This window comes from Macaca fascicularis, chromosome X, assembly GCF_037993035.2.
Source record: "Macaca fascicularis isolate 582-1 chromosome X, T2T-MFA8v1.1".
NCBI lineage: Eukaryota > Metazoa > Chordata > Mammalia > Primates > Cercopithecidae > Macaca > Macaca fascicularis.
The window spans coordinates 146,174,507-146,201,082 of record NC_088395.1 but is presented as its reverse complement, the minus strand read 5'-3'; the positions used below and the strand labels follow the sequence as shown (position 1 = coordinate 146,201,082).

At 43.7% G+C, this 26,576-nt stretch overlaps 1 protein-coding gene across 6 annotated transcripts in view; it reads left to right on the top strand.

The window, feature by feature from the left end:
* The first annotated feature begins 19,415 nt into the window (after positions 1-19,415).
* The window catches only part of ATP11C (ATPase phospholipid transporting 11C (ATP11C blood group)), a 203,760-nt gene continuing 196,599 nt past the window's right edge, over positions 19,416-26,576 (top strand). For 5 of the 6 annotated variants that reach the window (XR_012429817.1, XM_015443943.4, XM_015443940.4 and 2 more), the window contains exon 1: positions 19,416-20,437. Coding sequence is in view for 4 of the 6 variants with exons in the window: in XM_015443943.4 (XP_015299429.1) it covers positions 20,411-20,437 (27 nt within the window). In the remaining 2 variants the exon portion in view is untranslated. The remainder of the gene's footprint in view (positions 20,438-26,576) is intronic. The other variant, XM_074029048.1, reaches the window with a different exon arrangement.

The following is a 26,576-nucleotide window of genomic DNA, read 5'->3' as shown; positions in this document are numbered from 1 at the left end:
CCACACCTGGCTAATTTTTGTATTTTTAGTAGAGACGAGGTTTCACCAAGTTGGTCAGGCTGGTCTCAAACTCCTGACCTCAGTTAATCCACCTGCCTCGGCCTCCAAAAGTACTGGGATTATAGGCATGAGCCACCGAGCCTGACTACATATGTTCTTTTTTAAACCACACTTAATTACAGAGTAGGAGTCTACAGAATATTTGGAGCTCATTAAATATGCAAAATCCTTTTTTAAATTTTTTTTTTTGAGTCTCACTCTGTTGCTCAGGCTGGGGTGCAGTGGTATAATCTTGGCTCACTGCAACCTCCACCTCCTGGGTTCAAGAAATTCTCCTGCCTCAACCTCCCAAGTAGCTGGGATTACAGGCGTACGCCACCATGCCCAGCTAATTATGTAACAGAAATATATGCACCATAAGTCAGAGAAGAATTTTAGCACAAAAGGAAGGACCGAAGGAAGAGAGGGAGGGACGGAAAAAGGGAGGGAGAGAGAGAGGGAAGAAGGATTGACCGATTTACCAGTGAAAATTTGGCCAAGGTAATACTTAAAATAATTAAGCCCTATCACTCCAATAGATAGTCTTTAGTACTTCTTGGAAATGTCCTGATTTAAGTAAGAGAGTCACAAATTTCTCCTTCTTGGCCTTTTTGCAACATTGTCTTATCTCTTACGGTACCTTACTTCCTTCTCTCCCACTCTCCATTTTGTCTCCCCTATTCAGTAAGACTATTCAGGGTCACATGCTCAATCCATCCATTGCTACCGTAATTCTCCCTTCTCCAGAGGGCACTGTGAAGCCGATTTCAAGTGTGGCTCTTCCTTCTTAGACCAGTCCTGCCCCTTTTCTGTTGAATCACCTTTCTTACACTCATCTACTAAGCTTATAACCTGATCCTGGCTATAGGCCTGAAACGGATTATATTATATTTTGCTCCTTTGTTCAGTACAATCCTTTCTAAAAATCCATTACTTTTTTAAAAAGCATTGAAAGGTCAAATTTTAAACATTTCTCTTGTATATTATCTACATGAAATTATATAAGCATAGAGTTAAAAGGATTCTTAGAGATCCTCAATTCCACCCTCCTGTGGGGAGAGGCGTGGTCCTGAAGAGCCGAAAGAATGTTCATTCAGCAAGAAGACTAATTTCTACCAGGGCTGGGGTGGAGCTGGCTGTGGGATGGTGCTGGGAATCACAGATCTTTAGGCAGTCACAATGAAGTGGTATGCCACATGTGAGATGGTTATAGTGGTGTCAAGCAGGGACTTACTAAAAGTCTTCAGCTTTGTCAGTTCCCACAATTTTACAGTCCCTGCCACACTGCGTGCAATCTCTAAGAATTAGAAGCAGCAAAGGAAGGGAAATAGAAATAGGAAAAAAGGGCCAGGTGCAGTGGCTCGTACCTGTAATCCCAGCACTTTGGGAGGCCTAGGCGGGCGGATCACCAGAGGTCAAGAGTTCGAGACCAGCCTGGCCAACATGGTGAAACCCCGTCTCTAATAAAAAATACAAAAATTAGCCGGGCGTGGTGGTGGGCGCCTGTAGTCCCAGCTACTCAGGAGACTGAGGCAGGAGAGTCTCTTGAACCCGGGAGGCGGAGGTTGCAGTGAGCTGAGATGGCGCCATTGCACTCCACTTGGGCTACAAGAGCGAGACTCCACTTCAAAAAAACAAAAACAAAAACAAAAAAAGGGTCTGTAGGAGCTTCAGCCAAGTATCTCCATTATAACCCATGTATGACTTACAATTATTCCTGTGCCACTGGGACCTTAGAAAACAAGGGTTAAGGCTGGGTGTAGTGGTTCACACCTGTAATCCCAGCACTTTGTGAGGCCGAGGCAGGCAGATCATTTGAGGTCGGGAGTTCAAGACCAGCCTAGCCAACATGGCGAAACCCCACCTCTACTAACTGGGAGTGGTGGTGCATGCCTGTAGTCTCAGCTACTTCGGAGGCTGAAGCAGGAGAATCTCTTGAACCCAGGAGGCAGATGTTGCAGTGAGTAGAGATCACGCCACTGCACTCCAGCCTGGGTGACAAAGTGAGACTCTGTCTCAAAAAAAAAAAAAAAAAAAAAAAGAAAGAAAGAAAGAAAAGAAAAGAAAACAAGCATTAAGTATGATTAATTAGTTTTGCAGTTATTTATATAATGCATAGAAAGGTCATAAACAAGGACTAACTATAACTTACATCTATGAACTTTCAGAGAGTTTTACTTTTTTAGAATTATTCTGTTATATGGCCAGGCATGGTGGCTCATGCCTGTAATCCCAATACTTTGGGAGGCCAAGGTGGGCAGATCACCAGAGGTCAGGAGATCGAGACTATCCTGGCCAAAATGGTGAAACCCCATCTCTACTAAAAACACAAAAATTAGCTGGGCATGGTGGCGCGTGCCTCTAATCCAGGCTACTCGGGGGGCTGAAGCAGGAGAATCGCTTGAACCAGGGAGTTGGAGGTTGCGGTAAGCCAAGATCGTGCCACTGCACTCCGGCCAGGTGACAGAGCGAGACTCCATCTCAAAAAAAAAAAAAAAGAATTATTCTGGTATATGCCCGAAACAAAATAACACATTGAAAAGACTGCTGAAAGAGATGAGGAAAAACATTGCCATCAATCAATATATATATAGGTAAAAAATAAAACATAGGAATAATCTAGGTATAATATAGCCATTTTTCTCTGAAAAGTAGAAATTTGCTGATAATAAAGAATCAGCTATAGCCTCTATTATCAATCTCTTCCCTTCACATGTTTTCCTAGAAAAATGGGCCATTTTTTAATATTGCATTGAAATGACCAAAAAGCAGGTTACTGAAAAGAAGAAATAAGGACCTATGGTAATGCATGGCTGGAAGATTTAGCCCTGAAAATATTGAGAGTTGACTGTATCTGTCATAAATAGACCCTCTCTACCATTTTTCAAAATAAAAAAAAAATCAATGTCAAATTGCTTGGCTACAAATTGGGAGAAAACAATATTATTGAGCTTCTTGCTTTTAATTTCCACATGTTCATCTAAATAAATATGAAGCTGCTCACAGAAAAACTAAACCTCTAAAGCACTACAGGACAGACAGATATAGATTGTTACAATAAAAGCAGTCAACTTCTAAAAGTTATACATGTTCAAAAAAGGAATATATTACTGTTGTAAAACCAAATTTCTTTTATAAAGTTTATTTCTGAACGAATAGAGATGGCAAGGAGTGGAATTGTCAAAAATAAAATTTTCTGTGCTGACCTCTCTGGGCTCAGGCAATCCTTCCACCTCAGCCTCCCCAGTAGCTGGGACTACGGGTATGCACCGCCGTGCCCTGCTTAGTTTCTTACCCTGTTACAGCTCACATTTTGTTGTACATTTCTGTCTAAATCTGCTTCTGGTGAGGGCTCCATGAAGCTTTCATTCAGGGGGAAGGCAAAGGGGAGCCAGAGTACATAGATCACATGGTGAGAGGGAAGCAACAGAATGTGGAGCAGGTGCCAGGCTCTTTTTAACAATCAGATATCTTGGGAACTAATAGAGCAAGAGCTCACTCCACTGAGGATGGCATCAAGGCATTCATGGGGGATCCACACCCATGACCCAAACACCTCTCACTAGGTCCCATCTCCAACACTGAGGATCACATTTCAACATGAGATATGGAGGAAACAACCAATATCCAAACTACTCTGTTACATCACAGGTAGTAGGGAGTAAGTTTTATCCAGTCATACAAGGCCTCGAAAGATCTGCCACACAAACATCCATTTTGGTAATACTTTTGTAAAAAATACTCGAATAAGAGGAGAAACAAATCCAGGAGATGCTGCAAGGGTTATATGGTTTAAGAGTGATGATGTTGGGCAGGGCGCGGTGGCTCACACCTGTAATCCCAACACTTCGGGAGGCCGAGGCTGGTGGATCACCTGAGGTCAGGAGTTTGAGACCAGCCTGAGCAACATGGTGAAATCCCGTCTCTACTAAAAATATAAAGCTTAGCTGGGTATGGTGGTGTATGCCTGTAATCCCAGCTACTTGGGAGGCTGAGGCAGGAGAATCACTTGAACCCAGGAGGCAGAGGTTGCAGTGAGCCAAGATCATACCATTGCACTACAGTCTGGGCAACAGGCGTGAAACTCTGTCTCAAAAAAAAAAAAAAAAAAAAAAGTAAAAGAAAAAAAAAGAGTGATGGTGTTGGTATTATGGGTTGAATTGTGTGCCCCCAAACTCACGTGTTGAACTCCTAACCCCCTGTGCCCCAGAATGTGACATTATTTGGAAATAGCATCATTGCAGATGTAGTTAAAATGAGGTCATACTGGAGTAGAGTGGGCCCCTAATCCAATGTTACTGGAATCAGTATAAGGAAGGGGATATTTTGTGGCCAGGCTCATGCAGATGGCAGATGCTGGGACTTCTCAGCATCTATAATTGCATGAACCAATTCCCATAATAAATCTCCTCATATATCCTGTTGGTTGTTTCTCTGGAGAACCCCAACTAATACAGTGGACTTTGAGAAAAAGAGCAAACAATCTCAGTTCCTGCTTGGCTATTCCAGTTTAATTACTTTGTGCCCTGGCTGTACTTCACAGTCCAGACATTTGTAACATTGTCTGTTGTATTCTTAATAAATCTCCCTTTTCTGAGCTAGTTTGAATCAGATTTTACTCCTTGCTATCCCTGCTCTTTAATTAAGACAACGTACCATAAGACCTCTAAAAATTAGAACAGAAATGACAAATAGATTTCATCTCAAATGACTACTCTGATCTATTGACATGACTGTGTAGAGGGCTGGATTGAAAAGCATTATGGTATTGATTCCAAATTCAGCGACAAACAGTGCTGTGATTGACTAGCACTATTTGTTATGAAGGTGGGAACAGAGAGTAAGCAGTGGCAACCAGCGACATATGTGCCACATATTTGCCATCACTGCCATTGAGGATGAAATTCAGGTAAGTATATGTCTTCCTGTAAAAAATGCCAAAGGTCCCTGTGTACATTATGTAAATATGAGGTACACATAAAGACCCCAAATATACACAATCTCATAACCCCATAATCACAGCAGTTTACTTAACTTTTGCGTGTTTCTTTTTTTTTTGAGACAGAGTCTCACTCTGTCGTTCAGACTGGAGTGCAGTGGCGTGATCTTGGCTCACGGCAACCTCCACCTCCTGGGTTCAAGCGATTCTCCTGCCTCAGCCTCCCAAATAGCTGGGATTACAGGTGCGGGCCACTACCACCCAGCTAATTTTGGCATTTTTAGTAAAGACGGGGTTTCACCAAGTTGGCCAGGCTGGTGTCCAACTCTTGACCTCAAATGATCCACCAGCCTTGGCCTCTCAAAGTGCTGGGATTACAGACGTGAGCCACTGTGCCTGGCAAAATTTGCCTGTTTCTAAATATTCTTATACTTATGCAATCCTTAGATCACCAGTAGAAATGACTATGAATCCATTTCTCTGGAAGGTTTTATTTGGACTTTGTTTTTGTTTTTGTTTTTGTTTTTGAGATAGGGCAGGGATTCTACAGGTATTACAAATATGCACACTATCCAGGAAGCACATCCCTAAAGAGGATGAATCAGGACAGTGATCAAGAGTCCTGTACTTTAGGGTCAGGTGCAGTGGCTCACATCTGTAATCCCAGCACTTTGGGAGGTCAAGGCGGGAGGATCTCTTGAGGTCAGGAGTTCGAGACCAGCTGGCTAACATGGCAAAAACCCATCTCTACTAAAAATACAAAAATTAGTTGGGCATGATGGTCCACACCTGTAGTCCCAGCTACTCAGGAGGCTGAGGCAGGAGAATTGCTTGAACCCGGGAGGTGGAGGTTGCAGTGAGCTGAGATCATACCACTGCAGTTTTTCTAGACTGGGTGACAGAGTGAGACTCAAGTCTTTTTTTTTTTTTTTTTTTTTTTTTTAGAGTCCTGTACTTTAGTCCTGTACTAAAGAAGGGGATATTTTGTGGCCAGGCTCATGCAGATGGCAGATGCTGGGACTTCTCAGCATCTATAATTGCATGAGTCAATTCCCATAATAAATCTCCTCGTATATCCTATTGGTTGTTTCTCTGGAGAACCCCAACTAATACAGTGGACTTTGAGGAAAAGAACAAACAATTTCAGTTCTTGCTTGGCTATTCCAGTTTTAATTACTTTGTGGCCTGGCTGTACTTCACAGTACAGGCTGGGCGCGGTGGCTCATGTCTGTAATCCCAGCACTTTGGGAGTCTGAGGTGGGCAGATTACTTGAGGTCAGGAGTTGAAGACCAGCCTGGTCAACATGGCAAAAACCCATTTCTACTAAAAATACAAAATAAATGTAGATGGGCATGGTGGCACGCTCTTATAGTCCCAGCTACTTGAGAAGCTGAGGCAGGAGAATCGCTTGAACTCAGGAGGTGGAGGTTGTAGTGGGCCGAGATCACACCACTGCACTCCAGTGTGGGCTACAGAGTGAGACTCCATCTCAAAAAAAAAAAAAAAAAAAAAAAAAAGGGAGGCTGAGGCAGGAGAATGGCGTAAACCCGGGAGGCGGAGCTTGCAGTGAGCTGAGATCTGGCCACTGCACCCCAGCCTGGGCGACAGAGCAAGACTCCGTCTAAAAAAAAAAAAAAAAAAGAGTCCTGAACACCAGATTGATGGTGGACTCAGAAACAACTCAAGGCAGCCCCAAAGAGATAAGAAACCTAATGATCCAGTGCTGAAAGAGAAACAGGAAAACTGTTGCCTGATTAACACACACGCACTTGGTCCATAAACTATTCCACCCTTTTGTGACCTATTCCTTTAAGCTCAATTTCCTTTGGATAGCAATATCGGGATGGGGAGGTGAGTGGGTCTGCAAGAGATTTACAGTAATTAGACCTAGCTAAAACTTCCTGTGGATACCTGGGGGCCATTGGAAACATGCCTGCCCTATGGTAAAATACAACAGTCATTAATGATAGAAGATTGTTCAGCAGTCAAGGAATGACAGTTACCAGAGAAATCACCTAATTATTTATTATGACTTATAGCTGAGCAGGAGTTCAGACATTACCAATTATAGTCTTAGTAGTGTTCTGCAGGAGAGAAGCTAATTAACTTCTTGTGAAGAATGACATGACCGTTGTGCCTTTAAAGTCCAATATTGTATCCGGTTGCCTGGGTGATTGTGGGCAATCTAGATGTATTTATGTACACACATAGTTAAGGAAGTAGCTTTACTCTGAATTTTAATGAAATGTACAATGTAAGTACTTATTTGATGGGTTTCTTTTATTGTTGGGTCTTCTCCGTTCCCCTCGGGATTGATTAGGAAGATTCTCATAAACCACTGGTGCAGTAGTACAGAGAGGGGGGCGGGTGGAGTAAGAAGAAGGTGTTGAAAATTGAAAGGTGAACGCATTGGGGCAGAGACCTTCCCACAAATGTAAAACAGAAGGTATTGCACAGAATACTTGGCAGTCACCTACAAGGTGTCATTCAAGAGGCAGTCGGTCAGTGAACACACTCAAAAAGCTGACTTATTGATACTTGAGGTTTCATCATCATAGACCCAGCATTGCTCATTTCCTGTGGTTCTTATAAACATTCACACACTTTTAGAAGTCCTCAAATTCTTAAGTTGAAGAGGTTTATCAGATCTCATTCCTCAACTCATAAGGGCAAAGGGATTGCAGAAGATCCCTGTACACTTGAGGCAGTGGCTAGAAAAAGGCAGTGATAAAAGGAGGGAGGCAGGAGTTTGAGAAGCTCTAGTAGATACCTGTTGTGATGGACGGCTTGCTCACTTCTATTTCCTGTTTTGACGGGGGCTCTCTTTTTAAGAAGAATCTTCTGGTTTGCTGATGAATTCTAGTGGAGATGAAATGTCTACCCAGGTAGGATGACACAGCTGCCGGTCACAAACGGAGTGTTATCTGATCTGGCTGGCCACACAGTCTGGTATGCTCAGCGGTATTTCATCATCTTGTGGGAGGTGTATATGTGGGATAGGGCCCGAAGAAATAAGTTAGTTTCCTTTTTTTTTTTTTGAGATGGAGTTTTGCTCTGTTGTCCAGGCTGTAGTACAGTGGCATGATCTTGGCTTACTGCAACCTCCACCTCCCATGTTCAAGAGATTCTTCACCTCAGTCTCAGGCACTCACCATCACACCCAACTAATTTTTGTATTTTTAGTAGAGACAGGGTTTCACCATGTTGGCCAGGTTGGTCTTGAACTCCTGATCTTAGGTGATCTGCCCGCCTTGGTCTCCCAAAGTGCTGGTGTGAGCCGCTGTGCCTGGCCAAAATAAGTCAGTTTCATAAGCAAGTGGTCCAGGCTCCTATGGCACTTCCTCCTGCCATATTGCTGCCCCTCCCTAAATCTATACCAGTGGCCTTATGGCGAGTTACCTATGACCAAATGACTGAAGAAAAAAATAGAAATACATGAGTCTGGTTTACACACAACTTTGCACAGTTAAAGTGGCAGGCACCATCTGAAAGGGGCAGACTGCACCACTGGAACCCCACCACGGGATAACCCTAAAAGACAATGGAAGAGACAAATTTTCCCATGTGGACAGAACTTTTGAGTAGCATATTTAGTTGCTTATTATGTCTACGAGAGATGACCTGAAGTACAGATCTACTCTGACTCACAGGCAGTAGCCAAGGAGTTGGCCAGGAATTTAGAAAATGTTTCTAACAGCAATCTAAATATTGCTATTTGGAAAACTAAAATTATATTCACTTTAAAATGGCATGTAAAATCCATAAAATTTCAATCAGAAGCAATTTAATGTCATCCAATCCCCTCATTTTCACGTGGGAAAATAGGGTCCAGCGAGTATAAGTGGTTTGTCTGGGAAAAACTCTAGTTAACAGGTAGAATTGACATCTCCTGGATCTCAGTTCAGGGCTGTATCCTTTACAGCACATAGATAATCATTCATTTATTATCAGCATTCCCTGAGCTTCAACATTGTGCTATGTTCTTTCCAGGCAAATGAGACAAAGATAAATAAGGCATAGTCCCTGCCCTGAAGAAGCTCTTACGTTTGTTCTGTTTGGTGCATGTTGGTGTATTTTTGGTGCATGTTGGTGTATTTGTGCACAGTTATATCCTGTGACAAGAAGTAACTGGAACCAAAATGGCGAACACTTTTTCAAGTAAGGCAGACTAAATACTTTCTGAAGAGTGCCAAATGGAGTTACAAATGCTAGAAATTGAGCCAGTAAGAACTATATGGCTTAAAAATAAAACAGACACCAACAGAGATATTAATTAATTCAAGGTTGGATTTGATTGTTAAGGGGAGTTTGCATCTCTATCACTGCTGGGAAGAGAGCCATTTTTAATGGATTTTGATGGCATCCTGCCTGAGTCTTAGTACCTAAATGTTGGCCTGGGTGAGATACAATTTGATTTAATCGATCAGGAAGACTGGAGGATGGTGCAATCCGCTATTATTTTAAAACAGTAGAAAGTGGTTGAAATAGGACTGTGGAGTACCAAAAGGTTTGTTAATTTTCAGCTCTGAACCTCAAACTGTATTCCTTGATTCCTTCTGAAACCCCATCCACTTTCCCAATTGCCCATTCTCATAAAAACTAAGCTTTGCTCAAAAGATAGAGACCACATACTCACATGCATTTTCTTCACCTAAGACCACTTGATTTGCTTTTTCTTCTCTCAGCCTTCTTTATGGTCTTAAGGAAGAGCACTCCCTCCTCCTCTCTCAAATCTGAGCCTCGTGTTCCCTAGTTCATCCCTTTCTACCTCATTTCACACCTAGCTTCCTCGATTACCTTCTTTAGCTTCGCCTTTCTACAGAATTTGTCCTTTTCTACTTTTAAACACGTGTCGATCTTCTCTAGTTAGGAAGAGAAAAGTTGTTTAACCCTGCTGACAGCCCTCCTAAGCTATTGTACAACCTTTTTTTCTTTCTTCCACCATCAAGCTTTGCAAATTAACAGTTTATACCTATAAACTCCTGCAATCTGGCTTCCAGCCCAGCTAACACTGAAATTGTACTTTTAAAGCTCATGCAGAATTTCTGAAGGATTAAATGAAATAGCTTTTCTCAATTCTGATTTCCCTTGACCAGGAATAGATTTTTGAGGTGTACAGCATCTTATACTAAGCTGTAACACCACATTTTCCACGCATACTGGGCATTTTTTATTTGAACACCCTATTATTACTTCAACATAGTTAAAAATGAACTCATAATTTTCTCCGCTGAGGTTCCCCTGAGTGATTTTCCTATGGATAATAGACAATAAGCTCTATGAGAGCAGGGATCATATCATATTTCTCACATTCATCGCTATATTTCCACCAAATTACTTGGATGTAGTCAATATTCAATAAATATTTGTTAAAATGGATAAATGAATGAACATCATTTTCCTAGTAAGTAACCTTTAATTTCTTAGAGTTATTTTGGATTCATCCCTCTCCTTTGTTTTATAAATTATTTCAGTGATTAAATCTTGTAAATTTGCCTCAAAACATAGTGGCTAAGAGTATGGATTTGTTGCCTTTTTTTTTTTTTTTTTGAGACGGAGTCCCTCTCTGTCACCCTGGTTGGAGTGCACCCTGATCTCGGCTCACTGCAACCTCTACCTCATGGGTTCAAGGAATTTTCCTGCCTCAGCTTCCCAAGGAGCTGTGATTACATGAGCATGCCACCATGACCAGTTAATTTTTGTATTTTTAGTAGAGATGGGGTTTCACCATGTTGGCCAGGCTGGCCTTGAACTCCTGACCTCAGATGATCCGCCTGCCTGGGCCTCCCAAAGTGCTGGGATTACAGGCATGAGCCACCACACCCGGCACTTTGCTCTGCTACTTTCTAGCTGTGACTTTGAGCACAACTTTGAGTTTTGTTCCATAACCTCTCAGTTTCTTTACCTATAAGATGGAAGATAATAGTAGTACTTGCCTTATTGGGTTAGTGAGTAAATGAGTGATACAGTGTGTACAAAGAGACTAGCAGAGTGTCTGGCACATAGCAAGTACTCAATAAATGATAGCTATTAAAATTATCTTTGACTACTCCCCAATGTGGACTCTCACTTCCCTAGGGAGGTCTACTTAGTATTTTCTGTTTCATGTCTTTGCTGTTTCTCTTGGCTGAAATGTTCTCCTTCCCTTCTGCCCATTCAAAATGCCATTTATTCTCATTTATTAATTTTTACTTATTGAAAGTAATGCATATTCATAGTAAAAATTTAAATAGATTTAAATGGCTTATAAAGAAAAAGAACATGTGGCCAGGAGAGGTGGCTCACACCTGTAATCCCAGGATTTTGGGAGGCCCAGGTGGGCAGATCACTTGAGGCCAGGAGTTCGAGACCAGTCTGGCCAACGTGGAGAGACTCTGTCTCTACTAAAAATACAAAATATTTAGCTGAGTATGGTGGTGCACGCCTGTAATCCAAGCTACTTGGCAGGCTGAGGCAGGAGACTCGCTTGAACCCGGGAGGTGGAGGTTGCAGTGAGCCGAGATCCAGGCACTGCACTCCAGCCTGGGCGACAGAATGAAACTCCATCTCAAAAAAAAAAAAAAAAAAAAGAAAAGAAAAACAAAAAAGAGCAGATGCTACTTCCAATCTGCACTACTACAGAAACTACTTTTAATAATTTTAACTGTTTCTTCTAGTATTAACTTTCATATTTCTTTTCTTGTTTTTTTCTTTTTTCTTTTTTTTTTCTTTGGAGGCAGAGTCTTGTTCTGATACCAAGGCTGGAGTGCAGTGGCACGATCTCGGCTTACTGCAACATCCACCTCCTGGGCTCAAGAGATCCTCCTGCCTTGGCCTCCCAAGTAGCTGGGATTACAGGCACCTGCAACCATGCCCAGCTAATTTTTGTATTTTTAGTAGAGACAGGGTTTTGTCATGTTGGTCAGGCTGGTCTCGGATTCCTGACCTCATGCTATTCACACGACCCGGCCTCCTAAGTGCTAGGATTACAGGTGTGAACCACTGTGCACCCGGCCAGGCTAATTTTTCTTTTGTTTGTTTTTTTGAGACAGAGTCTCGCTCTGTCACCCAGGCTGGAGTGCAGTGGTGTGATCTTGGCTCATTGCAGCTTCTGCCTCCTGGGTTCAAGGGAATCTCCTGCCTCGGCCTCCCAAGTAGCTGGGACTACAGGTGTGCACTAACATGCCTGGCTAATTTTTGTAGGGTTTTTTTTTTTTTTTTTTAGTAGAGATGGGTTTTCACCATGTTGGTCAGGTTGGTTTCAAACTCCTGACCTCAAGTGATCCACCCATTTTGGACTCCAAAAGTGCTGGGATTACAGGTGTGAACAACCATGCCTGACTTTTTTTGTATTTTTAGTAGAAATAGGGTCTCACCATGTTGCCCAGACTGGTCTCAAACTCCTGAGCTCAGGCAATCTGCCCACTTTGGCGTCCCAGTGTGCTGGGATTACAGGTGAGCCACTGCGCCCCGCCCCATATTTCTATATAATGTACTTATATGGATATTTCTTAATCTTTCAATTTGTAGATACTACTTATTTTCTTTTTATTATGGAAAACAAAGACTTAGATCTCTTACAACAAAGCTCCCTCCACCTTGTTCTCCCTTTATCCTACAAAAGAGTTTTAATTTTGTAAACCAATAATACAGTGTTTTGATTGCTATGACTATGTGAATGTCTGTAACAGTGGAGTCAGGGAGTATTTTATGACGACTCATTTACTTTCTTGAGCAACTTTTTGTTTTTCTTGGGATTAACAGCTGCCTTGGTTTTTGTTACTTAGTTTGCTTTACTTTCTATGTGTTTATCACTAAGATTTCACTAATTTTCCCACAATACTGTAAAACCTTTCTGAATACTATCCTCCACGTGGTCAAACACATTGCGTAATGTATCCGTTGTTTTTCTCTTTTCTCTAAAGACATCCCTCCTTGATTCCTCTATCTTCCTACTTCCCTCTGACCTCTCTAGGTGTGCTACACAGCTATATACCTTGAACTTTCATTCATTATCATCTGGGGAATTCCCTACTCCTCTCTTTCATGTTCATCCCATTTTCTGGATTCCATGTCTTCCTCCTTCTTAGTTTATTCTCTCATTTGGTAGAATGCATATTCCAGTGGCTTACTGAGAATCAAAGTTAAAATTTTATACCATCTATTACTCGTGACGCCCAAAAATCTGAGACAGGTCTCAGTTAATTTAGAAAGCTTATTTTGCCAAGGTGGAGGACGCATGCCCGTGACACAGTCTCAGGAGGTCCTGATGACATGTGCCCAAGGTGGTAGGGGCACAGCTTTTATACACTTTAGGGTGACATGAGACATCAGTCAATATGCGTGATATGTACAATGGTTCAGTCCGGAAAAGTGGGACAACTCGAAGTGGGGAGGGGGCTTCCAGGTCATAGGCAGATACGAGACAAATGGTTGCATTCTTTTGAGCTTCTGATTAGCCTCTCCAAATGAGGCGATCAGATATGCATCTATCTTAGGGAGCAGAGGGGTGACTTTGAATAGAATGGGAGGCAGGTTTGCCCTAAGCAGTTCCCAGCTTGAGTGATTTTGGGGCCCCAAGACTTATTTTCCTTTCACACACTCCTCAGTATGGACCATTGCTTCTCTAGACAGGTCTACTTATTATTCTGAAATATTTTTTCACTTCCACATCTTTGCTATTTCCTTGGCTATAATGCTCTCCTACTCCCTGTTTTTGTGTCCAAATGCTATTTGTATTTTAAACTAATTTTTATGAAAATAATGTGTGTACACAGTTTAAAAAGTAGAACAGTTACAAGTCTTATAAAGAAAAAAGTCCCTTATCCCTTTCTTCCCTATTCTAGATTTGTGTTCCCAAAGGCAAGTCGTTTTTTGTTATTTTAGTTGTTTCTGCTATTTACCTCCTCATTTCTAAATAAAATAATTATACTGTATTAATATATCTAGACAATAACCAATAACTTATCATTGGAGATAAAGATTTAGTCTTTTTTTTTTTTTTTTGAGAAGGAGTCTCACTCTCTCGCCCAGGCTGGAGTGCAGTGGCGAGATCTTGGCCCACTGCAACCTCCACCTCCCGGGTTCAAGCAGTTCTCTGCCTCAGCCTCCTGAGTAGCTGGGATTACAGGCACCTGCCACCATGCCTTGCTAATTTTTATATTTTTAGTAGAGACTGGGTTTCACCATCTTGGCCAGGCTGGTCTTGAACTCCTGACCTCGTGATTCACCTGCCTTGGCCTCCCAAAGTGCTGGGATTACGGTAGTGAAGATTTAGTCTTTTTATGCCATATCTTTCTAACCTCTTCTCTATCCTCTCAATATAGTTTTGTAGGATGTTGAATTCTGAATTAGAAATAATTTCTTGGCCAGGAGCAGTGGCTCACGCCTGTAATCCCAGCACTTTGGGAGGCTGAGGCAGGTGGATCACTTGAGGTCAGGAGTTCGAGACCAGCCTGGCCAACATGGCGAAAGCTCATCTGTACTAAAAATACAAAAATTAGCCGGGCGTGGTGGTGGGCACCTATAACCCCAGCTACTCCGGAGGCTGAAGCAGGAGAATCGCTTGAACCTGGGAGGCGGAGGTTGCAGTGAGCCACAGTTGCGCAACTGCACTCCAGCCTGTGGGCGAGACAGTGAGACTTGGTCTCGAAAAAAAAAAAAAAAAAAAAAAAAAGTAATTTCTACAGAATCTTGAAGGCCAAACTTCACCTCAGTGAACTTATTGTGGCTCCTAGCGATTGCCTCTTCCCTTCCATGGTGATTTTTAAAAAAACAAAACAATTCTTTTAGTGGTCTGTTACAGAACCTTACCTGCCTTCAATATTATGATTACTAGAATATACCTTCTTCCTCTTTTTGAAAAACAAGACAATATTAGATCATCACTCAGTCCCTTTGGACTTCTGCCATTCTCCATGATTACTAACCTCATCTGTCAGTACCCTAGGATGTAATTAATATGGGCTATTTGGAGGGCAATAACAGGGAGCCCTGATGTCATCTGAGGAAGTGACATTTAAGCTGAGAGCTGAAGGATGAATAGCAACGGGTGAAAGCGTTCCAGCAGAGACTGTTGCCTGTGCAAAAGCTGTCAAGAAAGAAGGAGCTTTGGGAACTCAAGGAATGTAAGCAGACCCGTGGGGTAGAGCCTGGTGAGAGGAAAAATTGTCCACCTGAGGTTAGAGAGGAAAGGCAGAGGTCAGAGAATTCAGGGTTCTTGCTGGTGATGTTAAGGCTGGACTTTGAACTTTTGCTAAGAGGATGGGAAGCTACTGAAAAGTCATAAGCAGGGGAGTGATTTGATCTGACTTGCTTGCCATAGATTTCTGTGGTTGCAGTGTACAGAATGAATTGGAGGGGCCCAATAGAAAGATACAGGTAAAATTGGTCATAAATAAACATCAAGGCTAGTCTTGAAAGGGGGAAATAAATTTCAAATGGGCAAAAGATAGTCTTAGCAGATATGTTTGGAAGCTCAGACAGACAGTTGAATTCCTTTAATTTGCTGCTGATGAGGTGATTTAGATGCTAATACAACAGCCTCAATTCTTTCTTTCTTCTTTTTTCTTTTTTTTTTTGGTATTAGATGGAAGTGACTCCTTTGCACCGCTCCCCTCCTGCCAGATTACTTGAATTGCTGACCGACCCACAGATCCCAGAAGCAGTTTGCGCTCCTCCGTCACAGGTGTGGCCTACATCCTATGCTCTAATGGTTGTTTTGCTCACCTGCCATGGTGAGATTTCTGAGGGGCTGAGGTAGAAGGTACGGAAGATTGGGGGTGGGGACAATAGGGAAGAAGAGCTCCTGAGTAATTTGTACAGAAATGGTGCAACAAAATTGAAAGGATTGAGAAAGAACTCTTTCCCTTCCCTCTCTCAGGCAGCAAGCATTATCTAGTCGAGCCTGGTAATAAGGACAGAAAGCAGCCTGCTTCCTATGAATTCCTACCTGTGGGGCTTCTTTCTGTTGCAGTTAGCTAATCCACCAGAAGAGCTGGCGTTATGTTTCAGGGGTTCAGACAGTTTAGGCAGGAGGAAGTTCGTTTTTGCAGTTCTGTTCAGTGGAGTTGTCCCAGTGAAAATGCTGGCTGAGGGCCTGCTTTACATAGTCACGGACAACAGCTTTCTACAACACCTGGGTTTTCTTTGGAAACTGTGAGGAGGCACTAAAAAGAACCAAAATCTTTTTTCTTGTGTTAAAAAAAACTCACAAAGGAGTGACTCTGAAGGATGTGTGTGAGAGTAGCTCTAATTTCAGGTTGAGTTTGGATACAGAAAAAGTTACCTTGCATAATTTCATGTTTTGCTGAGTGTATTTTGATTTGTATGGAATTGCATTAAAAAAAAAAAAAAAAGATAAGGTCTTGCTATGTTGCCCAGGCTGAACTCAAACTCCTGGACTCAAGCGATCCTCCTACCTTGGCCTCCCAAAGTGCTGGGATAATAGGTGTGAGCCATCCTGCCCAGCCTGGAATTGCACTTTTTTTTTTTTTTTTTTTTTTGAGACGGAGTCTCACTCTGTTGCCCAGGCTTGAGTGTAGTGGTGCGATCTTGGCTTACTGCAACCTCCGCCTCCCAGGTTCAAGTGATTCTCCTGCCCCAGCCTCCCGAGTAGCTGGGATTATAGGCACGCGCCACTACGCCCGGCTAACTTTTATATTTTTAGTAGAGACAAGTTTTTGCTATGTTGGCCAGGCTGGTTTCAAACTCCTGACCTCAGGTGATCTGCCTGCCTCGGCCTCCCATAAAAGTGCCTGGAATTGCATTTTTATAGTTGAGCAAATTAGACTGGACCCATGAGTATAGGTGTTGTATTGAAATAAATTGAGAGAATAAATAGCAGAATTATAACAAATAAAAATCAACAATACTGCTATATCTTTCTGGGGTTGGGGATGGAGTTTTGCTCTTGTCACCCAGGCTGGAGTGCAGTGGTGCGATCTTGGCTCACTGCAACCTCCACCTCCCGGGTTCAAGCAATTCAATTCTCCTGTCTTAGCCTCCCGAGTAGCTGGGACTACAGGTGCCTGCCACCACTCCTGGCTAATTTTTGTATTTTTAGTAAATATGGAGGTTTCACCATGTTGGCCAGGCTGGTCTCGAACTCCTGACCTCAGGTGATCCACCCACCTTGGCCTCCCAAAGTGCTGGGATTACAGGCGGGAGCCACCGCGCCTGGCCCAATACTGCTATATCTTGAGGAATCTTAAAATTCCTGTGATTAGGTTGCAGTAACATGACAATGGGCAAGTATGAGAGCATAATGTAAACAAAAAAAAAATTTCAGGTCTCTAATATTTTTTAAAGTCGATCTGTTTGAATCTATAAGCAAAGTATATTTTTTCCATTTATTTAACAGAATTGAATTTGGAACGATATTACTTACTATTCACTAGCAAGCACTTGCATCCCCAAATGTCTAAATTAGTTTATTATTTTATTGATAAGGATGTATTTTGGTAAGAATTCTAGACTTATACCTAGAACTAAAGACAATAACCTCCTCCACCTCTCAATTCCAGTATCTAGAATAATGTCTGCCACATAGTAGTCGTTCAACAAATAAACTAGTGAAGAAATTACAGTAGTTGCTGTGTTCAATAAAAGTAAAGCTAGAGGCCGGGCGTGGTGGCTCACACCTGTAATCCCAGCACTTTGCCGAGGCGGGTGGATCACCTGAGGTCAGGAGATCGAGACCAGCCTGGGCAACATGGTGAAACTCCGTCTCTACTAAAAATACAAAAATTACCCGGGCGTGGTGGCAGGCATCTGTAATCTCAGCTACTCGGGAGACTGAGGCATGAGAGTCACTTGAACCCGGGAGGCAGAGGCTGCAGTGAGCCAAGATCGCGCCACTGCACTCCAGCCTGGACGACAGAGTGAGACTCTGTCTCCAAAAAAAAAAAAAAAAAAAAAAAAAAGTAAAGATAGAAAATAACTCTATTTGAAAATAAATCTTTAAAACAATAGCGAGCAAAACTTTAGATCCCTCTTGTCAATAAAATATCGTAGTATCTGATTAATATAAATTTAAATTTAACATAAATCTTAAAAATCATTAGGTACAGGCTCAACTGTGAGCAAAGAGAAGGAATCATAAGAGGGGAAGAATTGAAAACGGTTGGTTTTACTTCTTGGCAGTTAGGACAGTTTGGCAACAAACCTTAGGTCTCCTCCATTTGCGTTTTATTGGGGGGTGGGCTTCTCGTTGATCACAGAATGAAGTTCAAACTTCGTAACATGTTTTTGAAGAATTTTAGATTTTGAAGAATTTTAGATTTTAGCTTTCGTTCGAGCCGCCCTTACCTACACGTCCTGGGCGTCTGCCACTACGGCGTGATCTCTTTCTTAGCTTATCCTGCGCTTTTTCACTGACCTCTCCCTCTACCCTGGACTTTGTCCCCTGGGGCTCAGTCAGGTCCTCTAAAGTCTTCCCACATTTCAAGGGCTAGTTTAATCTCCAGAGCTTTTAGGAAAACTTCCCAGACCACCTTTTCAGATGCAATGTCGCTCTCCCCTATTTCCCTAGCACTTTGAACTCTAGCTATTATTAAATTCTAACGTGGCGTTTTCGCTTGTTTGTATCCCCCAACCAGCTTGCGACCACCCTGTTGGGGAAGTCTTTTAAGAAATCGCTGTGTCCAGCCCTGGCACAGTGCCTGGTACAAAGAAAATTCCCAGTAAAGGTTTGTTGAAATGAATCCAGACTCCGGAGGGTAAAGGAGAAGCGCCTATGCCTAGCAGGAAAGGCCTTTTGCGACCTTTGGTAAGGCCTGTGGTGTGGCTGGGCCCTGTCCCCAGCTGTCGACTGGCAGGAGAATGTGGCGAGGCGGAAGACTCGTGTAAGAGTCTCTGAACTCCCTTTACTTATTTCTTTTTGACTTTTATAGAAGAATCTGCAAGTTTTCCAACAGCCTTGGGCCCCGCCTTAAGGGGCGGTGAAAAGGGGTGGGGTTGTGGTAGTTGGGAGGGATGCCCAGTCTCGTGGCAATTCTGGACTCGCTTTTTTTAATTTTTAAAGTTTCGCAAATTCTAGCACTAAGCTGGGGGCCGAGGGTGGAGAGGGTTTCCTGATGCGCACATTTTGCGTTCCAGGGAAAGCTCCCAGGATTCGGAGCTTTGCCTAATTTATCCTTCTCACATGTCCCACCACTAGGAAGCTACCGAGTGCACCCGGCCTCCACACCCAGCCGGCCAGCGTGGAGAACCCGCTGTTCAGCCCGCGCTTCCTTCTTCAACCCTCTGGGCAAACCTGGGACTAGCGTGTGGGGGAGCTCCCAGCCCGCGGTACCAGGCGGAGTAGGGGGACGGTTGGACTACAACTCCCAGGCTACCCCGGGAGCAAGGCGGGGGAGGGGGCGAGCGGGAGGGGCCTGGGGTGGGGCGGGGAGGGGGTCAGGGAAATCCCGCCCCGCTGCGCAGCAGCGACGACACAAAGCCTGACTTTACAACCTCAGAGAAAGTGGAAGTAAGAAGGCTTAGGTGGGCAGGCAGGACGAGAGGAAGACCGAGAGGAGGGAAAGCCGCGTAGGTGGGAGTACAGCGTAGCGAGGGTCGAGGGGGAACCCTCGTCCGTGGAGATGAGGAGGGTGGGCTTTCAGAACTAGTCCCCCCTCTCGCCCTGCCCCGCCCCTCCCGCGCTGGGGTCCCCACGGTGCCCTGCCTCGGAGCCCGGCTCCACCACGCCCGGAAGGGGGAGCCTGGCCGTCGGCTGGCTCGGGGCGGGCCGGTTGGCTGTACCGAGGCTCCCTAGCCCCAGTGCGGGACGAGAGCGCGGGGCGGCGCGGCAGCCACGGACCGAGGAGGGGCTGCGAGCTGAACAGCGCGGCGCGGCACGCGCGGCGCGGCGGACGAGTTAGGGCTGGGGCGAGGGAGGCTGTGGCTCCCGACAGAGACAGGGGAGTAGTGTCGGGCTGAGGCGAGGTGAGGCGCGGGGTGCCTCGGGAGGGTTCCCCGTGCCCCGAGGGGGGCGGCCGCGGAGTCCAGCGGGGAGGCGGGCGGTGGTGCCGCGTCGGGGAAGAGTGCATCCCGCGGGGTGCCGAGCCCGGCGCTGGCGGAGAGACGGGGGCGCCCCCCTCCCCACAGGAGGAGCCTCGCGCTCCTCCGCCATCCTTCCCCCGCGCGGCGGGCTCGCCTTCTCAGTGGGTGCTGCGGGAGCTGCCGGCCCGCGGTGCCGGGGCCAGATAAGGGCGATCCGCGGGGCTGCCGCCCCCGGGTCAGGCAGGCCGGGGGCGGGCCGCGAGTGAGGCGGGGCGGCGGCGAGGCTGCGGACGGCTGGGGGGCGGGGGAGCGAGGAGAGCCGAAGAGAGCAGGCGGCGAGCGGGTGGCCCGGCAGCCCGCCTCGCTGCTCCGCTTGGCGCGGCCGGCCCACGCCGCAGTGTGTTTTGTGGACGGCGCCTTCCCAGACAGCCCAGTAGAGCCCAGCTCAGCGCCCGGCGGCCTTCGACGCGATGTTCCGCCGGAGCTTGAATCGTTTTGTAAGTATACTCGCTGCGGCTCCGCGCGTGCCGGTTTGTTTGCTCGCCAGCCCCTTCGCCGGGTCCCTCACAACAATTTTCTCGGGGGGCAATTACATCTCTGGGAGACACCACCACCCCTCTTCTTTTCACCGAAACACGGTGCCCAGGCGGCCGGGGAGGGGTGGCAGGTAGGGCTCTCGGGGTATCCCACCCTCGCCCCCAGGACAATTCGACTAGGGCTTCCCGGAGCTGTTACAAACTCTGCCTGAAACTGGGGGCCGCCCTCGGGCTGGGTGGTGGGGGACTCGTGGGGAGACCGACCTGGGGACCCCTCAGTTTGCCAATTAGTCGAAGATGGCGTTTTATTCTCAGGGAGGTTGCCTTCTTTTGTTTCCTCTGCCACGAGCACATGGAGGTAAACCTAGACCTGTCACCGTGGCCCAAAATAAGAGCTGGGGGCTGAGGGAGCCGGAGGCTAGGGCAAGACTCAGCCTTGCCTAGGGCTCAGCCAGCGGGCGGCTGCTGACCGGAGGCCGGGCAAACTTTGGAGACCCAGCCTACAAAGCTCACCTTTAGGGTGTTTGAAAGGCGAGCGTGATTGTCAGGGTGGGCTGGGTGGATGTGCAGCCGCGAGGAGGCTGCGCCGCCACTGCCCGTGCTGCCGATCGCTGGTCTGAAGCTTCGCGGAGGACTGAGCACTCCAGACCTTGAACCCATCGGAGAAGGCGGGCTGCGACTGGACTCCTCCGTCCACGTTTACCCCCTTCAAAATCCCCAGAAAGGGGAATTTCATTTTCAAGGGAGTTTGCCATAGGGAAAATCGCTTTCTGGCTACTGACTTTTTTGAGTAACCTGTTTACTCCTAGAGGGTACATTAAGAATGGAGCAAAACAGGACCATTTACGTTCTGTGCTGCTATTTGTAGCAACTTCCTTAATTGCAAGAGGAGGTGGCGGGAATAGGATTTTATTTCTGCCAATGATGTGAAAGAAATGGTTCATCTGCAAATTTTGATTTTTCTGTAGTTAGGAAAAAGGGTTGAATGCTGAGTTCCTCTACCTGCCTTAAAATACATCTTTTGAGAACACGTCGATTTGGTTTTATTCATGCAATTATTCCTAATCAAAGCGTTGCTAACATTTTTCATACATCGGGTAAATTTGCTCTCATTTTTCCTTCATTTGAAACTTTCACAAATGTACACAGGTTAAAAGTAATACTTGTACATCCCTTTTTAGAATATTATTATCACAATAGTGCTATGTTAATGGTTTTCTAAATGTTGACCTCTCCCAGAAACATGCAGTATGAAATTGGAACAGATTTATTACCTGTGGCATAGAGCAATAGAGGTTGTACATATCAATCATCTTGAAATCCGTAGGTGACGGCTTGTACTAATAGCTTTGCTGAAGCAAGTGACTAAAATTGGTTTCTCACATTTAGCCTGAGAATGCAAACGGGTATTGTTCTTCATAGCTCTGTTTCACATAGATTCTTGTGATCTTGGAGTGTTGTTTGGGGGTGACAAAAAGGGAAAGGTGGCAGTGAAAGCTAATTGTAGTATTTAGGAAAAGGGTAATCTTTTCACATGGCACTCTTATGGTGGAAAACAACTAGGCTCTGAATCATAATAAAATCATTAAACTTAAGTTGTTGAAATCCCCCCCCCCCTTTTTTTTTTTTTTAAGGATTTGAACATTTGAAACTGAACAGCTCAAGTACTGGTCTAAAAGCTCATTTGCTTCCCTTTTGCGAAGAGTGATCTGCATCGTATCAGAGTCTAGTAATTAAGCAGTGCTGGCCCAGGAAGCCAGGGCATGCAGTAGAATTTGCAGCAGTTGTTGAGGTGCCAGCCTGCAGGTTTGAGGCTAGTACTTTGCATCCCCGACCAAGATCTCAGCAGAGAATCACTTTTGCTAATACTGAAATGAGCTTTGACCTCACTGTTGCAGCTGGAATGTTCAGCTGTTCACGTTTTCCTGTGCAGCCATGACTGTGGTAAGTATCGGGAATTTGTACCTGTGCAGTAAGCTGAAAGGTTCTTAGGAGTTGTGTCAGAGCCCGAGGCCCAGGGCAAGGAATTAATCTGCATACCGTTGGACTGAATGTGAAAAATACTATCAAATACTCATTGTTAAAAAACGGCTTCAAAATTTGGGGGCGGGTGGCAATTTTTCCGTCTCTTAGATCAGTAAACCATATGCTGTTCTCATCTTTTGCCTGACAAATTCTTTGAGGGGTACTTCCATTTAAATTACTAGAAGACTAGAATTAAAGATTTGGTTGGAACTTTGAGACTTTCACAGCAGTATAGATGTAGTCAAGGTTGTGAATTGTCTTATGATTGTTTTAATATTTTAGAAATGGAGCTATGAATTCCTTTCAAAGTCAGTTGTGGTTTTTAGTGTACCTGTACGTGTCTGAAATTGGTTTTGATTGTGAAATAAATTACAGTGGTGTTGATTGTAGTTGTTGGTTGTTGAAAACTAGACTACATATTAGAAAAGTGCTTTCTTTATATTTTAAACCTGAAGTGGAAGAATCCCTTAGGATTCTTACAAGCATCATCTTCTATAGCTCAGTTGTGTTTGCTGAATCATTTTTGAAATGCCATTTATTTTTCAAGTTTTCCAATTTCAAGCTAAAAGAAAATAGTGATTCATTGTATTTTTAAAATACATGGTCTTGACGTCTTTGCCATTAATAACTGTGTTCCTTTCTTTCTGATGGATTATGACTTTCCTTTTGACAGTTTTGAGGTGGAAAGAAATTGGTGGATTTGGTGTATAGCATTTTAGGGTTGAGGCATGTAGAGGATGTCCTAAAGGATTTAAGAGTTAGATGTTTCTGAGTGCAATAAAAGCACCACCTGTTCTCAGTCAACATCTCCATAAATACAATAAATAAATAATAATAGTTCTGTCTGTACAACTTATTTTCTTCAAAGGCATATTTAATCAGAAGTCTGGACTAGTTGAGATTTAAGGGTCGTGGACTTTTATGTTATCCTGTTTTGCTTTATTCTTAATGCAATTCCTAGTGATTATAGTAACATGTTCTCTTGGTCTTAAAGATTTTTTGAAAGTCTGAAAACAATTCCCCCCTGTTTTTGGCTTATTAAATTATTTTATACTAAAGATTCAAAATAAGAGATTTCTTGATAAAGTAGATTGGGGGCTTGGCCAAGAGGACGCTGTCAGTTTAGCTTGTCAGAGAGTGATAGTTAACAGGTATGCATTTCTAGACCTTTGATACATGAAAGCTTAATTATGAGTATGAAATACTGGAGTACATTTAAATCTCTGATTCTAGAAATCCTTAAACTGCTTTGGTTTCATAAAGCATGTAGCATATAGTCATAATATCACACAGAAAATGCCCAGGACTAGAAAGAAAATAGACTGCATAAGGAAGAATGGAAATTTAAAATGACTAAAAAGTACAAAATAAGAATTAATGAAATAGGTAACTAATTTATTGCTTTGAGTCCAAGGCAAAGCTAGGCTAATGAAACAATATATGGAGACAATTTAAAAAATAGTTCAGGTAATTGCTTTCCCCCCTTCCCCCCCAGGAGCAAGAAGGTTTTTAGTTTCCCCTTTAAATTATCAGAATAATTAAACATTTTTGTTTGTTTGTTTCACTTTAATAACTCTGGCCTGACATTGAAGAGCGGGAAAATACTGATTTTATTTTACTGTGTTTGGAAATATATCTGTATGTATGTATTGCAATATTTTTACATTTGCACAACTATAACAAATGGTCTGTGTATCTTGACTCCCACATGGCTGTTCATCGAGGTCTAGGTTTAGCAGTTGAACTTGACCATACTTAAAAGCAACTTTTTTTTTAAAAAATCATATTGTGTTATAATTGCCTTTTAACTTGTATGGTTCCCTAGACTAGTCTTTCACAACATGGAGAGAATTGGCACTGATGCCCTAGGACATGCATTGTTAGTAATAAATTAACATTTTCCTGCATAGCTGGAGTTAAGGAACCCTAATTGAGAAAGGCTATCCTAGACAGGGACAGTTCACAGTGTGTTCTTACCTCCTAGCACAGTGCCTGGCCCCTAGTAGGTGTTCAGTAAAATATTTTTTGAAAGAACAACTTTTGTATGTATCCCATAAATGATAACCTTAACTTATAGATACTGATTATTGTAAACCTGCCCTTATGCAGAATGAGTTCTTGTTAATTGGGGTATACCGTATACATTACTAGTATTCTAAGAATTAGAATAAATACACCTAATGCCAAAAGCTATACTGACCATAGTATAATCTTTCTTTTTTTCCCTTTTTTTGAGATTTATTATGGGAATTGGATCATGCTGAGAAGTCCCAGGATCTGCCATCTGCATTATCCCCTTGGTTTTTGTTTGTTTGTTTGTTTATTTTTTGGAGACAGAGTCTTACTCTTGTCACCCAGGCTGGAGTGCAATGGCACGATCTCGGCTCACTGCAACCTCCACCTTCCGGGTTCAAGCGATTCTCCTGCCTCAGCCCCCCTAGTAGCTGGGATTACAGGCACCTGCCACCACGCCTGGCTAATTTTTTGTATTTTTTAGTAGAAATAGGGTTTCACCATGTTGGCCAGGCTAGTCTCGAACGCTTGACCTCAGGTGATTTCCCCACCTCGGCCTCCCAAAGTGCTGGGATTACAGGCATGAGCCAGCGCGCTCGGCCTCTTTCTTAGATGATTAAGGCATTGTATGGTTTTGCAGAGCAATTATTTCATTCAGCAAATATTCACCAAGCACTTACTATGTGCTGGGCACTGTAGTCAGTCCTGGGGGCATAGATGAGCGAGACAGACAAGGTTCCTGTCTTCTTGAGCTGTAATGATCATTACATACACAACTACAGATATAGAGGGCATGGTAACTGCATTGCATTGAATACATTTGTGACATACCATGAAATTTCATCTTTATGAATAAGTTACTATTACATACTTGTCATTTTTCTACCAAAAATAGATTGTACAATATCAATTATTTTCTGGTGGTTTGGTTGTCAGATAAAAAGGAGTTTATTGCATTTGTCTCCTTTCATCTGGCCTATGCATGGCAAACTGCTGTTTTGCAAGTAGATGCTAGGCCGACCCTGCACAAGGTAGGAAACTTACTTAGAAATGAACCACTATAACTTGAAATAAATCTTCACACAAATGACAGCAGCTTTTGTCTTTTTTCCTGATCTACCTTTTACTGACTAAGCAACCTAAAACTCTGTGTCCTGAATACTTTCTCTAAGTGTTTACTGTTTGTTCCTTTTGTTTATGCTTATTGCTAATAATTCAGCCATTTAGCGTGTAATATTGAGTGCCTATATACCAGGTAGTTTCCAGTGTTCCTAATTAACTTTTAGCTGAATTGAGATTTGGGCAGGTGCAACTGTCCAAAAGAGCTTGTTTTCTCAAAAAAGCTGCCAGTTTACCACCTGCTGAGCAGTGGGTTCTAGGAGGTAAAGGATGGCCAGTGGCCCCTGAAAGAACCATAACTAACCTCGCTGTGTCTGCATGATGTGCAAAGAACTAGCCCACTGAGTGAAATCAAATACTGGTTTGTTGAGTGATGGAAAAAATCATCAAGGCTCACTGCTTGTCTAACATGGTTGATCAGTTCTCTCAAAGAGGGTGAATGCATGGGATACAAAAAAAATACTATTTTGTTCTTCAAGGTGGTGGAATTTCCTGTACATCTGTAGCGCTTTATACAGATGAACCATTTACATCTGGAACCCTCGAGGCTGGGAGACTTTTTCTGGTTAGGTGGAGGGAGGTTCTGGGCTTCCACAAGTGAATTAGGTGCTGGCTCTTGAGTTTATTTCCTTTCACTTAACATTTACCTTCTTGGCCTGGTATATGGGTAGATTAGTGGTGATCGTAAAACAAACATATTGGCACAACTGCAGCATATGTTAACACTGCTGCAGCTTAATGATGAATGAGTGCTCAGCACTGCAGATATGGGCACAGGATGCCCTGTGCCCGCACATTGGCAGACAGCCCCTCAATTACTGCAGTGGCTGGATGGATTGCTGGTTCGGCTGACTTCTTGATAATAGAAGATGTGATTTATAAATGATAATGGACCATGGATTTCCAGATTAAGAAGGTTAACCTGTATTTGTGAAGTAGAAAT